The 17857-nt window shown below is 37.3% G+C and overlaps 1 protein-coding gene across 2 annotated transcripts in view; it reads left to right on the top strand.

Moving 5' to 3' along the window:
* BBS9 (Bardet-Biedl syndrome 9) overlaps nt 1-17857 on the top strand; it is a 264949-nt gene that overhangs the window by 116396 nt on the left and 130696 nt on the right. For both annotated transcript variants that reach the window (XM_042474263.1, XM_042474264.1), the window contains 2 exons: nt 5812-5994; nt 11006-11228. In XM_042474263.1, the coding sequence (XP_042330197.1) occupies nt 5812-5994; nt 11006-11228 (406 nt within the window). The remainder of the gene's footprint in view (nt 1-5811; nt 5995-11005; nt 11229-17857) is intronic.

Consider the following 17857-nt stretch of genomic DNA (forward strand, 5'->3'; position numbering starts at 1 on the left):
CTTGCAAGGCAGGTTGGGAATTAAACTTCAACATTCGGATTCCAGGCTCCACCTGGCAGAAAATATGGTGCTCACCCCCATTTAAATCAAAATCCACACTTCTCCACCCTTGGGGTATCATTTTCCAATCCAGTTGGCAAGGAATACAACCAACATGCCAATATATTGAACAAAAAGTACATCTTTACATATGTGGAAACAAATTTGAAGCACAAAACATTAATTAGGTTTTTGTTATTGCAACAGCTAGAGTAGAAATGGCTAAGAATTGGAAAACATATCTTTCTCACATATAATTGGTGGCGTCAGTTATGGGAAACTTTACTGATGGAAAAACTGTCTGATGTATCAAAAGTTCACAGGAGAGATGTGGTTCTCTTTCCTGGACTATGTCAACAACACCCTGATGTTGAATCCACCAGCTTACCACTTAGGTTTTTGGAAAGATGTTCTACAGAAAGGGTCAAAACAATAATAAGAAATGTAACAGCAGAAGAACATCATTTCTTTTGTTTTGACTTCCATATGCAGCATCCATGTCAGGCTTTGTCATGTTACATTTGGTTGACTGATATTTTCTGATGTAATTGTTAAATAAAAATATTAGTTTTTTTTAAAAAAAGATAAATCTAATGAATTGAACAGTCTAAAATAGGCACATGTTTCTGTTCTATATTATGCTTTAGAAGTGATATTTTGTGCACAATATAGTTTTCATATAAGTGCTCAATGAAAATCTTTGGTGACTTTACAACAAGGTAAAACAATGAAAGGAATTATTAAGAGTCCTCATGTTAGCTTTGATGGTCTCTGTCCTTGCAGCTTCCAAGCAATTATTGTTGCAACTGAAGTGGAATCATATGTTACCCAGCTTTCACTGTCCTGTTAATAAAGCTTCTCTACATTTTCAAAGGAGAAGCAAAGGCATTTGCATTGTTCTTGTGAAGCTGTACTGAAGGTTAAGCCTGTCAGTTTACATATGTTAAATGTTGGTGTAAAAGCAAGGTGAACTGTGCCAAGACTACTAACAGCAGATTAGTACCTTGGGTTAAATTGAAGACAATGATTCTTCACATTTATGTCATCAGTATCAGGAGAAAAAATGTCTATTTGTGCAGCAGGGTTTAATGATAGCTTCTATGTTTTCTGATTTAAGCATCCAACATCATTTTTTTGTTGTGCTGGTTTTGCCCAATGTAATTTGCTTATTTGCACACCAACATGGTTCTGTATGTCTCAGCTGCCGGATGAAAGGTTTCTTGAAAGTCAGATTCCAGATTTAGGTATCTTCTTTTACAGTCTACAGGCACCAGAGATAAAGAAAAAAAAAAGGGACTGAGACAATTAGCCATTGTGAGGTTAGTGCATATTTCACGTCACTGATACATTTGTCAGTAGGGGCATTGCTAAATTGTCCTTCAGTAGCAGTGTGTTGACTGAGAAATATCATAGTGACATGGCATGTGCACCACTTTAGCAATTCCTACCCACTAAGTAGCAGTGTTTTCTATTGCTATTGGAATTGGCACTGAATTTCAGAAGTCCCAGGTCTCTGAGGGGAGGAGAGTCTATCTATTCTGCTTTCCATCCCATTTTAGACTCTGGAGGACATGCCTAGATTCTAAACTGAAAACAGTTCAAAATGATCTGAGCTGTGCCCAAAGTCCTCTAAGCCCTGTCATGACTCCCATGATGTAATTTTAAATGGATTGGAGCCTTGAGATTTATCAGCTTGCTGTCACCTTTGCTAATGTCCACTCCACTCATGAGTCTATATGACAGTCATCTACTTGACGTATTTGCACATGCAAAATTTCTTTGTCTCACATATTCTACTTTTTCTTAATTTCACACATCACAATTGTTAATTGATTTTGTAGTAAATTCAATAGGTTTTTAATCTTTAATTAAATTGGGATTTCAATAACTCTTAATCTTGAATCTATTTTTTTTAAAAAACCATCTTCTCCTGCCTCTTTTGTTTCATATTGTATTCATTTGCATAAATATTCCTCCTATCACATCTTTATTGGCATCCCAAACAGTGCTGTTATCCGGCTTTTCATCAGGATTTCACTCAAAATACTCTCTAAGTTTTATCTGACATTCTTTTTTATATAATAATATAAAATATTCCACTTTATATAATAATAATTCATTTAATCTCCAATTAAAGGTTTGAGTTGTTCCCTTCATTGTGACCATTACTGGATTATGTCAATTTTGACATTTAATATTTTTTTACTAAGGCCCGAAACAAACGGGCCAAATAAAGCGGACATAGCATTTAGATTATGCACTTCCCCAAAGTGGCCGGAAGCTGTGACAAGGCTACGCTAAACCAGCAAGAGCCAGCTCTTTTATAAGAAGATTTAATCTGATTCTGCCGGCTGCTAGCTTGTTACCCCCACTTCGGGAGTCAACCATGTGGTCACTGTGGTCCCAGCCCAATAGGAGCCAGACAGTCTGCCTTGCTCTAAGTTACTAGAGCGCCAAATTATATCAATTCTGAATAATGATTTCTGGGCATCACAGAATAAATTTTTATTATTATTTTCTTTAATTCTCTATTATTATTATTATTATTATTATTATTATTAATATATCGCTGTAGATGTCCACTAGATGTCCACTAATTACAGTTCTTCCATTGTTTCAAAGAATGCTCACTGATTTCCCTTGATTCATCTTAATTTTTTTGTCATTCCACATATCTATCTTCTTTTGGGTCAACTACTCCATTAAGAACCCTAAAAGGCACCAATTTTCATTGTTTAATAGCATTGTTTTGTTATTTCTTATTAATGAGCACACAGATATGAATGAACATTTTATCATTATTAAAACAATTATTCCCGCTAATCTCAACTGCAACATATCTTGCCTATTCATCTGCTAGAATTAATTTTGGCAGCAGTTTTATTTTGATGTAAATCACCATCCCCCCCCCCCTTTTTTTTTGCTTCATACAAATTCTTTTCTTAGATTTTTAAAATTTAGTAATGGTACATGTTTTCCCCCTAATTCAAATGTCCTGAAGACAAGTTATAACTGTCTTATTTTTCTAAGATAATGAAATATTTTCTGTTTTTGTCCTGAGTTCAACCTTATCACATTCCATTTAATATACTTATTTTACATTACAATATAATTACATTTCTTCATTACTTATTTATAAATGTGATACCCCTTCCATCTCCCTTTAAAACCCCTCCCCTCCCTCATTTTTCCTCTTCTTCTTGCATCTTCTCTCTTCCTTCTTATTCAGATTCAGAAGGCTGGTGTCTCTTTGTTCTTTCTTTTCTCTTCCTTTCTACAACTTCTTTCTCTCTATCTGTTCATCTAAATCTTCCCCTCAGTTCAATCCTGTTTGTGAGCCCTACTCATCATCCAAATCCAGATTCTCATATTCCTGCTTTCTAAGTGCCACACTTTCATCTTTTTTCTTTGGCCGTTTCTACAGATTTTATTTCTCTCTTTTCTAAATGTAAAATTAATTCCTTCCAGGTTTTCCCAGATGAAAGGGATTTCCCCCTCTTTTTAATGTTTCAGCCCAGAAGTTGTAGTCTCTTCTTCTTTTAAGTAATCTGGTAGGGATCTCTTTCATTATGCTAACTAATTCTCCACCCACCCAGATGCTTTTGTTGTAATGGACCTCCAATATATAGTCCCTTGTGACTCCCCTCACCACAATGTATGATCACATCCCTTGGAACATTTTTTTTATTCTTGCAAATGTTGAATCCAATTGGAAGAAAGGGTCATTCTCCTTTTCCAAACTGTATAATTGTCTTCTCATTCTAAGCTCTTGGTTAGTTCTTTTATAATTATATTCCTAATATTTTCATTTACTTGTTCTTTTTAACCTCTGAGTCTAAGCCATAAAGCTTTATCCCTCTGTTCTGCCAGGGTATCTTAGCTTTTCTTTTTCCACATTTAGATCTAGATTTTCCTTTTTCAAACTTGTATTTTATCTTTATTTTCTTTTATTTCCTTCTTTACTTGGACCAACAGATTGTGGACTGTGTTAAATTCAATGTTCATATCTTCCAGTTTCATTCCTGTTTCCTTCCTAAATTTTGTTATTTTTTCTCTAAGTTTTGCTATATATTGTGGAGTTCCTGTTCCAGGGAACCTCTTCTGCCCTAGGCATTTTGTAATTCATAGAATCATAAAATCATAGAGTTGGATGAGACCTCAAGGGTCATCAAATCTGACATCCTGCCATGCAGAAATACACTATCCAGCCACTGTTTAAAAGCCTCCAAAAGGAGACTCCACCATACTCCAAAGCAGCATATTCTGGTATCGAATAACTCTTACTGTCAAGATGTTCTTCTTAATGTTGAGGTGGAATCTTTTTTCCTGTAGTTTGAATCTATTCCTCTGGGTTCTTTGTTTTGAAGCTGCATCTTGGGCCTTCCCTTTACTTCTCAATCCCAAGGCCATTCTGATACCTACTAAGACCTTCCTTTCTCTTACTATTCTCTCTTACTCAGTCTTTGATTTACCAATTTTGTTCCTCTCTTTTCTTCTTTTTCTTATTTCACTTCAACATTTCCCCTTCTCATTCTCTTCTACTGTATTTCAATGTTTATATGTTCCATTTCTTGTTTTATTTTGTCTAGTTTCCCCTGATCCATGCTTCTCGCATTCCATGTTCGTATAATATGTGTTGTGCAGCTTCAGATTTTCCTTTCATCTCTGAACATGTAAATAGCTGAATGCCCTTTTAGCTTGAGTCCAGTTGCAACATTAGCCACAGTGCTGCTCGTAGTTGTCCTCTTCTGGACCCTGGTAGCTTGCTGAGTGCCATCTGAACTAGGAGTTTCACCTTCTGACACTGTCTTTTGTTTTATTGTCTTATCTTAGGGTTTGAATGGGGGGAATACTTAAAAAGTGGTTTACTGATGCCTCCTTTTGCATGATACTAACAAGCTTTGTACATTTAGGCTGCTTCCCCAGCAAAACCCTGTCTGACATGGGGGACTCTACCAGTAGCACTATCGCTGTCTCACAGAAGTACCCAATCCCACTACTATGGAAAGATGGTACTTATGGTGGGTTGTCATTTATAGGAAGTGGACAATATGAGAACAAGAACATTTTGAGTCATTAAAGCCCCTACGGTTTGGTTCTGTTTTTAATTACATTTTTCCATTGACATCCTGAATATATGAATAGGGGTAAAACATTCTGTTAGCTTATAAAAAGAAAAGAATTGGCATTTCATTTTAGCACACCTTTAATTTCCTTTTTTAAATCTTTGTAGTCCAGTAGTTATGCTTGTGCTATAAACATCCGTGAACTGAACACATTCCAAAAAATATCTACAGTTTTGTGTATGTATATGTGTATAGATTAATTGAAAATATTCTGATAAGAAGTATAAGGTATATTTTGTAAAATCAATGGAAATGTCTCTAATCTACAAATAAATGCAACACTGTGGAAGTTACTCCAGAAAACACAGGTGGTATTTAAAATCAGTACTTACAAACTATTAAGAATTCTTCTGTTACATTATGTTCTGAAGATCAATTTGAGAGATATTTTATTATATAGTATATGTAATACAGATCTTGACGACTTTTGCACTGATTGAAGTAATAGCGTAATCACGCTGCCATATGGATTTTAAATTATATCTCATTCTGAAGAAGATGGCAAATAATAACTGGTTTATGGTTTTGGAACTGAAAGTTCATCAGGTTCTTCTAAAGAAAACGAAGAGTTCGCCAAATGTAATGTTAGTGTTGAGCGCTCAAGAGTGGTAAAAGAATACCTAACAGAAGTTTGTAATTTTTACAGGTAATAGCTCTAGCAGATGCAGCTGAAGAAAACCAAGCCAGTATGTTCCAGGCATTCACAAAGTTAAAAAGTGCCACCCAGCTGGTAATTCTCCTGATTAGCCTGTGGCAGAAACTGACTGCTGACCAAATTGCTATTCTGGAAGCTGCATTTTTGCCATTAACTCAGGATACTCAAGAGCTGGTAAGAAACTGCCAGGCTTGCTGAAAATCTTGCTGCAAAAGAATTAACTCTGTAATGGTTGTGGGCTTCCCACTATGTTCTGTGAGAGATAGTTTTGTATGGGGTTTGTCTCAGAATGGAATTAAGCAAAGGGTAATAGGCTACTTCAGGTAGCAGATCTGGGATATCATTAAAGAATAGGACATTTTCAGTCTCTTTGGTTGTGTGAGACTGCACAATTTCTATTTTCTACCCGAGGCTTCAGGACATCTTGAGCTGACTCTGTTGTGTTTATTAAATCATTTCCTAGTTACATACAGGGGTCTACTATTTATGCCTCATTTTACTAGCTAAATATTATTTCTGCTGACACAAGAGTACAGTATGTTTCCATTTCCATCGAACAAATGCCACACTGTCCCTTCCCCCCAAAAAAATAAGGATAAGGGGTGGTAGTACAGAGGGCATTATTTCCCCATAAACATTCATTATGTTGAATTTCTTTCCTGGAAAAAAAATTGTCTGCTTCTCTGACAAACCCCAGGAAAGGTGAGGAAGAATCTGTCCTCAAAAACGGGTTGAAAAGGTTAGGAGTCACAGTTTTCTCCTTTTCTCTAATGAAATTCACTGCAGAAATTCTGAAAATGCAGTTCACAAAGTGTGCAGGTCTTCTTGTGCTAAGAAGAAAAAACAACAAAGAATTCACACAAGGTTGCAGGAACTTTCTGGGTGTTATTTTTCTTCCCACAAGTGTTTTCAAGGGGTCAAGAGCCTCAGTTTTTTTTACCCCAATCTGGAAACTGTTGAATACCTATTCCAGCCCTAGCAGGGACTGTACAACAAAAGAAACTCTAATGATTCTGAAAAGCTACAGAGAGGGATTAAAATATAATGGCTAGACCACCAGCCTATGTACCAGAAAGGTAAGAAAAGGAAAAAGGAAAGGAGGAATGCCTTATAAGTGCTGTTGAGAATGGGGGAACACATTGTCTTCAGAAAAATGCTTAATTTTTTTTTATAAGTGGATTAATATGTAGTGCAGTTTTAAACATGTTAGAATTTGTTAGGATGGACGCTGTTCCTTGTATAGAATCAATAAGACAGGAAGAACTAAGGACAAGAAGGAAGAAACATATCACATGGTTCTGTTGTTAGGCAAGCTAATGTGATTGACCTGTTATAGTTGCCTTTCAAAGTACAGAATGAAGCAATTTAAGAGGCAGGAGACACAAAGTGGCAAATTTGAACTGAACAAGTTACACAGTGAGATCCTATACTTAGTACAACATTTCCCCACCTGACAGTTTCCAAAAAAATATTATTTTGGGATGTGATACAAGGGAGTTATTCAATAAAACTAGGAGAACTGTTTCTCTGTTTTGAGAAACTTACTTAGAGAGGAGATCATCAGATTAGTAGCAGAGATGTTGAATTCCCACCACCCCCAGGCAACAGTTTTATAATGGCCATCAAGAGGAAAATACAAGTTATCACCACAAGAGGCATTTTATAGAAAAGAAATGGGTAAAGAAAATTGCTGTACCTATAAAGATATAGTGGAGGAACAAGAGGGAAGGATAAAGACAAATGAATCAGAAACTTTACACACACAAAAAGGATATAAGATGAACTGGTTCCAATATAGACAAATTAATGAAAGGAGAATGATGGATATTAAAATATATGGAATGTCAGACATCAAAACAGAGATAGAAGAGATTATGGGTGAGGTTCTGAAACAAACAATAAGCTTGTTACAGTGCACCCTTGCCTTACGCAGGGATGTGTTCCGGCCCTTCTGCGTAAGGCAAATAGTGCATATACTCAAGCCCCATTGCAACCCAGTCGCATGGCTTTCAGCATAAGCTGAAAGCTGTGTAAAAGGTGCCTGCATATGATGCGGGCACACTGTATATAAAACTTTATGGAAATTTAGAAGAGAAGAAGTAGTTATGCTGAAAGCTGTGTAAAAGGTGCCTGCATATGATGCGGACACATTGTATATAAAATTTTATGGAAATTTAGAAGAGAAGAAGTAGTTAAAGAAACTGATCAAATGGGCAATTAATATAGGACACACTATACAAATGACACAATGGGAGAAAGTGTTGAATACAGTAATGAAACACACAGTCTCTCAAAACCTCAAAGAGAACTGGTACAAAATGTATTACAGACGGCATCTGAGCCCAGATAAATTAGCCAAAATATACACGCGTGCCATTTCCTCTTTGTCATTCAGCTTTCAGCATAAGCTGGGAACATTGTATATATGGAAATGGAAAATATTTTTTTAAAAAAACTTTAAAAAACTGGTGTCACGACACTCTCTCATCCATGGCCTAAAGCTTGCCAGTCTAACCCATTTGTGTGATCCGCAGAGACCACGAAGAAGACCTGGTTGCTTACCTGTAATTGTATTTCTCCAAGTGGTCATCTGTGAATACACGCAAATCCCACCCATCCTCCCCTCAGTCGTGTCCTGCTCACTTTATTTCCTTCTATCTCTGCTATGCAGCTTACTTTATGGAACTAGGGAACGAGCAGGAATGCTAGGGGTTTTATAAGGGTGGGCAGAGCTACCACCAAAAAATTGCAGTTGAAGTAAAGTTGAACTTTCATGGCCGGCATCCATAGTTTTTTGTGGGTTTTTCGGGCTATGTGGCCATATTCCAGAAAAGTTTCTTCGTGACGTTTCAACAGCATCTGTGGCTGGCATCTTCAGAGAATGCTTTGCCTGGAAAAATTTGGTGTATATATACTGTGTGAGCCTGGGAATGCAGGAGTCATTTGCATGTGTATTGTTCTGTAGTGGAGTCTCCCTCCTTGGAGGTCTTCAAACGGAGGCTGGATGGCCATCTGTCGGGGATGCTTTGATCTGAATTTCCTGCATGGCAGGGGGTTGGACTGGATGGCCCTTGCGGTCTCTTCCAGCTCTATGATTCTATGATATGCACTAAATGGTAGAAATGCTGCTTTCTATTATTTCATAAGACATATGTGCTTGGAAGTGTGGTATGTTGTTAGTTTTTCCTTCTGATAACCACCCCCTCCAGATTTCCTCTTGTCCTACAGGAGTTCAAGAGTTATATGGGCTGCAATATGATAGGTGTGAGGACAAGTGTCTGTTCAGAATCCTAACCTGTTGGAACCAGTAATGTAGTGGTTACAATGATGAACTGGGACTTCTGAGTCCTCGGTTCAAATTTTTGTTGACCCATTAAATTGACTAGATTATTAGATAATTCTATTTTATTTTACAGGGTTATTGTAAAGATAATGGGGAGGAGAAGAACCATGTACACACCAGATTGAATCTATTGAGGGAGAAGTAGGATATAAAAGCAGCTAATATATATGTCCTCTTCTTCTCATGAAAAATGCTTGCTTCTGTGTAATCTCAAATATACATGGGTATAGAAGTTGTAAACAGTGGGTTAAAAAGGCCATAAACCTAGGTCAATTAAAACTGAGTGTTTACAAAGTGAGCAATAATACTTATTCACTGCATTTGAAACTGGTGAGAACACATTCATATTGGGTCATAAATCCAATTGGTAGTCCCAAGACTAGACACATTGAATCAATGAAATATGTATGTTTCCTTATCAAATTCTTATTGAGTGTACCTGTTGTAGTTGGGACTAGGAGTAGGTGATGCAGTGTGTATGATTCTAACACTCACAAGTTAAAATGATGTCCAGCAGCCAGGTATTTTATAAAATGTAAATCCAGTTTATAAAGAGTTCAGTGACTTTTACAATAAAATGTGTATGAAGTCTTTATAAACTGAACACGTGGTTGGTTACATGTGTTGGGCATACACAAATACTGGCTGATTCTTGCAGCTAATGTAAGGATTTGGAATGTATGCCCCCCTAGATTTTGTTGGGCTGAGAGTGCCATCATCTTTCAATATTGACTTTTCAGGCTAAGAGTGATGGGAGTTGCAGTTCAAGAACATCTGGTGGGCTACATATTCCTCATCCCATTGTACTGTTTTCTAGTCTATAAATGTTGGTTTCATAGTATATTTGTATTCAAGGTGCCACAAGTTTCTTTGTTGTTCAGAATGTTTAAAATTCGCATAGTAGATCCAGTTTTTGTTAGGGACTAGATGTTTCATTGGAGGAGTTATTATTATTAATAACTTTTATTTATAAAGCGCTGTAAATTTACACAGCGCTGTACATACAATCTTTTTAATTGGACGGTTCTCTGCCCTCAGGTTTACAATCTAAAAAGACATGACACAAAAGGAGAAGCGAGTGGTGGAGGTGGAAGGGGATGAGGTCCTCTCTACCTCCAAGGCCTGGACCAAGGCAGGTGGACTGGAGGGAGGGCTTGGCTTCATAATGGATGGTTAATCTTCTTCCAGGGAGGCCTGTTGTAGTTACCCCCTTCTCCATGGCTATTACTGTACTCTGCTGTGCAAAGGGAAGTATTTAGTTTTTATTGAGACTGCAGCTGGAGAGGGAGGACTTAACAATCTCCTTCCTGTGTATTGCAGTGCCAATTACTGTTGTTGTCTCGTCCATGCCTGGTATTTAATCTGAACATATGCATGCCCCAAGATGTTTGCTGCTCTCACACACAGAATAATATAACGTTAGGTTCTGATTGTGCAGGGATTTTTTTTTAAATTGCTTGAATTCTCAGAGGTTTTTGTGAGAGGGAATGAATAAGAGAGAATTAATCCATTTACAGTCACATTTATCTGTCTTTCATTTGAAAAATTGCTTTACAGGGAACATTTTAAAAATCTTAACATTAATTAAAATTACTTAAAATAGCTATGTGCTACTTTTCATTGTTCCTCAATTCCTTTCTTTTTAAATTCCTTATTTTTCTTCATTTTATTTAGATGTCTAGACTTGTAAATTGTTTAGCTACGTTTTGAAATCATTATGCAATTAAACATCTGCTATATATTTTAAAAATTGTCCCAGTGTAGTTTTTCTTTTCAGTAAAAAAACATGTTCAATTTCTAATTTATCTTTGATTTATTTATTTTATTCCTTCCTCCTTGCAGGGTTGGGAAGAAAGTGTGGATGCTGCTGTCTCACATTTGTTAAAAACATGTTTGTCCAAGAGTTCAAAAGACCATGCCCTGACACTTTCCAATCAGTTGTGTATCCCCAAGGATACTAATAGGCTGAAGAAGCACATAACCATGCTCTATGACAGATTAGCCAAAGGTGGTCGTATGTCTCTAAATATAGACCTTGACTCTCAACAAACTACAGTTCTGCCAGGTAAGTTATTTGACATACTTTCCTGTGTATCCGGTTTAAAAAAAAAATGAAATGTTGATGAAGTTTAGAGTTTAAGTTTCCTATTAAAATGGTGATAGTTAAAAGAAATGATTTTTTTCTCCCCCTCAAAAATTCCAGAGTAACCACTGAATAAATATGCTAGTATAATTTTGATGCCAGACAATTTTTGAATGGTATGTATTTCTTTGCTGTAACATTAAATATGATCCATTATGTTTTTCTTCTAACCAATAAAAAGTGGATTAGAGAATAAAACCATTTGAGCTTACGCTTGTCTAAACTTGGTCAGGGGCTGCCATATTTCAAGTACATAAATGGACTAATACAGAAGTTAATGTACGCCAGATGATCATTTTGTGCTGCCTTCAAGCTAACCACTAAGTTCAGCTGAAAGGCACACAGAAACATGCACTTTTTTTTCCCTTTAAGGACTTCTGTTTATGAACACAACTGGAGTTTTTGGAGTTTCTTATAGTGAGTTACCAGAAATACCTTTAAACTATTTTGTTCCTAAGTAGATCAGTTTCAGGAAAACTGCCCATAAGCCTCCTCTTTCATATTCTCGCAGACCTTGATTGTTTTCCTTCTTTAATTCATTATGTGCACACATCTAACAGGAATTGGGGAATGGGTCACAGCTTCATATACCAATTTTGTTAGAACACCCCAAGTTCTTAGACACACTAAGCTAAGGAGTCTAGGTGATTTCCCCCCCCTGACGATTGGATTGGGTTAGTCCTCCCTGTTAACTGTTTGAAACTTCAAAGGTTTTGATGTTGTGATCCATTAGAATGATTTTTTCTCCCTTGAATGTTTAGCTGGAGCAACAGAATTTATAGTTTGTTTCCAAAATGGTTTTAGGTAGCAGTTGTACTGGGATAATTAATGTGTTCCTGAGGATCACAAATGTGGCTGGTTATGTTCAGTATTTATATCAGGAGTGGCAAATCTGTGTCTTCCATATATTGTTGTATTCTAATTCCCAATCAGCTTTGCCACTAATAAGGGAAATGTTCACCAACATTTGTAAGGCCCCTTGTTCCCTACACCTGTTTTGTCTGAAGCCACAAAGAAAAACCATCCTGAGCTTTGGAGTGTTGTGTTATCTGTATGCTGATACCCCTTAACTGACTCCAACTAAGGGACAAGGAGCAGCTAACTCTGTACTGATCCAGTGTCTTTGGTCTAGATGTGGGTTAGCAAAGTGAAAGTGAATTTCCATACAAGTAAGATTAATGAAGAATCCTGATGCTTTTGACATTATTAAGAAGAAGAGCCCTCCCTCCAGTCCATCTGCCTTGGTCCGGGCCTCAAAGGGAGAGAAGAACTGCTGGACCTGATCCCCATCCCCACCATCATTCCCTTCTCCTTTTGTGTTGTGTCTTTTTAGATTGTAAGCCTGAGAGCAAGGAACCGTCTAATTAAAATAATAATTGTATGCCGCTCTGAGAGCCTTCAGGGCTGAAGGGCGAGATATAAATACCGTAAATAAATAAATAAATAAATAATGAGCTTTCTCTTCATAGGTAGAATAACTGTTGCCTAGGTGGACCAGATGCATAAGCAAAAGTATGCTTATTAACCTGGGGCAGGTTTTTTACAAGCAAGTGACAGCTATGCCAATGAGTTCCTTTATTCTTCAGCTTTAGAATACATTATAAATATAAACAGACTTGCATGTTGGCTAAATTGCTATGTCATTACTTATTTCTCATAAAATGTGTGAAGGACCACTCATCATAATGCCCAAACTGATTATTATTATAATATAACTTTTTGTGTTCTCTTAGTATGCTGCTATTTTATCTTCTAAGGCAGTGATGGTGAACCTTTTAGGGGCCGAGTGCCCAAACTTCAACCCAAAACCCACTTATTTATTGCAAAGTGCCGTGTTCCTCTGGCTTTCTAGTAATAAGCTCTGGCAAACTCTGTGCTGGGGTGACGGCACATGTGCCCACAGAGAGGGCTCTGAGGGCCACCTCTGGCACGTGTGCCATAGGTTCGCCATCACTGTTCTATGGGGAAAACTTTAGAAAAGCTTCCATTCTTAAGATGATTGTAAGGATAAAATAAACTGTAGCAAGTAGCAATAGCAAATACATTTTTATACAGCTTACCAGTGCACTTAAGCACTCCCTAAGCGGTTTACAATGTGTAAGCTAATTGCCCCCAACAAACTGGGTACTCATTTTAGTGACCTATGGAAGGATGCCAGGCTGTGTCAACCCTGGAGCCCTGGGATCAAACTCATAACTTTGTGACTGTGAATGGCTGCAGTACAGGCATTTAACCAGTATGCCACCAGGGCTCCCTAATCTAATGACCCTAATGACCGTAAAATGTTTGTAGTTACATATTTAAGACAAGGGCCAAGATCTAAAGAACCATGAAATAAGTTTCATGGGCCCAAAGAGTTTGTACACTTTTTACTTCAGTAGAAGCGGCAAGTTGCCTCCCTTTTCAGAGGAGATAGTACACTGCTCTTGAAATGGGAGAGTTTCAAACATTGCTTGTGATATAGCTTGGCCATCTGTTCAAGTTAAAGAAAAAAGTAAATTATTTCACTAACCTAATACTCCTGCCTAAAGAGCTATTTGATCCCAACCCATGATATAGAGAACTTCCATGACTTCTCAAATGAAGAAGCTGTGATTTATTTGGATATTGCCTTTCAAGTTCTGCATACATAAAGTGGTATGAATTTATAGTAGTATGTTGTACCTTTTACTATATTAGCTGTGTCTATAGTACTTTACTATGTATGCTATATATAGTCTAGTGCCTTTTAATAAGATGTATAGAGTGAAGAAGAAATTTCCATTATAATCTTTTCAAAATTTCATTCATTTTTGTTAGTCATTTTAAGAGAACCCTTCAAGCAATGCCTTACAATTGCAGTTCATTGGAGGCTGTGGTAGTATAATTACTGAGAGAACATTAAAATGTGATCAGAAGCCATTCTCTAAATGTGATCATAGAGATCTGAAAGTCACATCAGTGTGTATTTTATACTTTGTTGCCTTTGGCAGCATCTTAAACAGCTGGCTTAGGAAGGAAGTAAAGGGGTCTGAGGAACTCTGCCAATAGTTTGTATGGGTCAGGACCATAGAGGATCCACGAAAAGGTGGTTTAGACCACCCTGGTGACTCCCTGTGGGTGGGCAGATTTTTTTTACAGTAAAGTACAGTGAATGAATTCTATAGGTTTTTGTAGTGACATATTAGTGATTGTTTTCTCTTGTATCTTGTGAAATAAATGCATTATATAGTAGCTTCTAGATCTGTTTGTTTTATAGCTGCTTTAATTTTTTTTTAAACCAGTTAAAGAGCTTTCTCATTTTTGTGACTTTGGGGTGGGGCCATGTTTACCTGAGTATATCTCATGATCTTCAGTCTATTGTGTCCAGTTGCTAAATGTGACCAGAAGAATGAGAAAGTGTAAATTCATATGCCAAGCGCAAGCATAATTTCTCTGGCATTGTATTCAGTTTTAAGAAATTGGAGGGCTGGTTTGAGTCATTTGGCCTTTTTTCAGGACCTCATACAGAATTAATGTTTCTGCATGCCTGATTGGTATTTATAGTCAGACATGGTAGTAGTAGTAGTAGTAGTAGTAGTAATAATAATAATAATTTATTTATTACCCACTTCTCTCCATAGATCGAGTTGGGGAACAACAACAATTAATAGACAAACATCAGTTAAAAAGACATTGGTTAAAACACACATCACCTAAAAGAACAAATAAGATGTACATATATTAAAACAATCTACATTAAAATTCATCATTTAAAATTCACTAATAATATGACACGAATGTAAATTATATGAGTGACAAATGCTTTCTATTTACTCACCAAGTGACTTAATATTGTTCTGTGGTCTCTGGAGGCCAGAGACCTAACTCATGTATTCACATGTGTTTTGGGGCTCATAAATTGTATCAGCAGCACAGGTTGCCAGTTCTTCTGGCTCTCATTGTTTCTGATTGTTAGGACAGTTCTCTCTCTCTCTCTCTCTCTCTCTCTCTCTCTCTCTCTCTTTCTCTTCCCAGCTGCAAATCAGATGCCAGTTCCTATTACTGTATTCCATAGGAACTATCTGATGGTGATAAGGAACCAGATCTGGGACATAGTCCTTGGAGAACATGCTACAAAGGGTAGCAAACATCTTTCTGTCTCTGGGTGATGCCGTAGTGGTATTAATCAAAATGCACTCTGCAGATTTTTTAAAATTCTTTTTCCTCCATAACACATTTTCTGTGGTATGGGGCTGTGGAGGGGGGAAACAGTGGGAAAATAAAGGAGGGTTACAAATGAAATGTGAGATCACCTGGATTGCTGTAAAATTCCAGTCAATGCACAGGGTGATTGCAGGATAAAAATACCATTTGGAAGCGCATTAGCGTAGAATAAATCTTAGAGAATTCCTATACAATTCTGCTCTGCTTCGCTGCTCTAAAGGAAGGACTAGCCCAGCAAATCACTGTTCTGTTCTGACACTGCTTTTGATGGGTTCCAATAAAATCTTGCAAAATGTGGGCATCCTGCTCAAATACTAAGAAATTAGTCTGCTAAATATATACAACCAAGAATGATAAATTAACCTCATTTTTCCTCTCATAACTCCGCAGATCTTTGGGCCTAGATAAAATGTCCTCTTTTCTGTTTTATAATTTGAATTTTGTTGGGAAGTCTAGTTTTGTTTCTGCTTAGTTGTATGTTACTGTGCAGTAGAGTGATCACCTAAAAACTAAAGAGAAGACAAAAGAGGGAGTCCTCAAACAATAGGAAAAAGGCAATGTCCTAATGTAGTTCTAAAATAGTACCTAAGTAATTGCATTAAGAAGAAATGGCAAGTAAATTCAGTTATCACTCTGTCTGGGATCCATATTATGCTAATGCAGGGGTAGGCAACCTGCGGCCCGTGGGCCGGATGCGGCCCGGCGAGGCCTTGGGACCGGCCCCAGCCTGGTCCTGCCACCGATTGCCGGCGGGGCCTTTGGCATCATGCATGAGGGGCTTGGTGGGGCAATTGTCTATAGAAGCCTCAGAAACATGCATTTATCTTAACATTTTTTAAAAAATCAGCAAATTTTTTCACGTGTCCTCCATTTTTTATTTTAAAAGTGCCCTCCACTTGAAAATTTTGTCCTACATTTGTCCTGGTTTATTTATTTATTTAATTTTTTAAAAATTATTTAATTATTTATTTTTTGGCTCCCCCCTCCCCCCCCCTCCCTTGTCGGCACCAACCCCGCCCCCCCCTCCACCGGGTTGCCTACCACTGTGCTAATGGCTAAGATGTCAACATACTTTTCCAAAACATTGCAGTGAAGTGGATGAAACTTAATTTTGCAAGAGTTTGGAAATCTCAGTTATCAATTCATGGTGTTTGCTTTGAGGGCTCATAAAATGTTTTATATTTAATGAGCAGATATTAAAACTCACAGAGAAAGAAGATGCTGTTCCTGTCCAAATTGCACCCCTGCAGCGGCTATTTCCAAAGATTTGAAATTTAAAGTTATGATTACAGGTATTGAGCTTGGCATATATCTTTCAACACACGATGAAGTCTTCTGGTGCCCCCAAGTAGTAATTGGAAAATGTTTGGGGCAGAAACATTAGAATATATTTTGCAAAACTCTGGGGAGTGTCTTATTGCTTGTTGAAATAATTGTAAGCCTTATTCCAGATTTTGTTCTGTAGATATTAGTGCAGCATTGCTAGAGGTCATAGTGGGTTTTAATACTGTCAACATGCGGTCATTACCAAGCACTTCATTATGTTAGAGCATATGGTTCTTGCCCCCAAAGAGCCTACAGGATAATTTTATGTAGGAATAATGAGGGGGTGGTAGTGATAAGGAGCTGTTTCAAGGTTTAAGCTGGATACAAGAGTTTCGATGCAAAATCAACTTGGGCTCAAACTGAACATAACTACGAGGGAAGGATTGAAACATGGTTTGATGCAAAAGATCTGGTAGAGAGTATCACTGTCACCAAATGAATCTGGATGGGTATATAATTCAAGGCAGTGGGGAGAGGGGATGATCTTGAAGGAAATTATAGCAATTCTCATTTTTATTTTTAGTAAAATGTCCAACTTTCTTGTCTCCTGCAGAGAAGATACTCAAAGCAGGTAACAAAAACATAAATGACATAAAAAAACAAAAGTACCCCACCTCCAAACTATAAAAAAGCTAACAATGATTTGGTCATAAAATGTTACACACTGAAAATAAACTAAAAACAACATTAAAAACAACATTAAGAACAAGAGGACTGTTGGAAATGGCACATAATAATTTAAACAGTAGCAAAATCTTGTTGAAAGAAGGAAAATTTATTTTTCCTTTCTCCTGTTTTTCCACTTAAATTTGTTTGTATGCTTTTGTCAGGGCCCTGTCTCTTCTATTCTTTTAATCTATGAAGTGCTGTGTGTAGTGATAGGGCTATACAGTGGTGCCTCGGGTTACGAAAGTAATTTGTTCCGCGGCCGCTTTCGTAACCCGAAAAGCCTTCGTAAGCCGAATTGCCATAGGCGCTAATGGGGAAAAGCCGCGTTTCGTGCGAAAAAGCCGAAAAAAGCACCAAAAATTTTCTTCGTA

This window comes from Sceloporus undulatus, chromosome 6, assembly GCF_019175285.1.
Source record: "Sceloporus undulatus isolate JIND9_A2432 ecotype Alabama chromosome 6, SceUnd_v1.1, whole genome shotgun sequence".
NCBI classification, from domain to species: Eukaryota; Metazoa; Chordata; class Lepidosauria; order Squamata; family Phrynosomatidae; genus Sceloporus; species Sceloporus undulatus.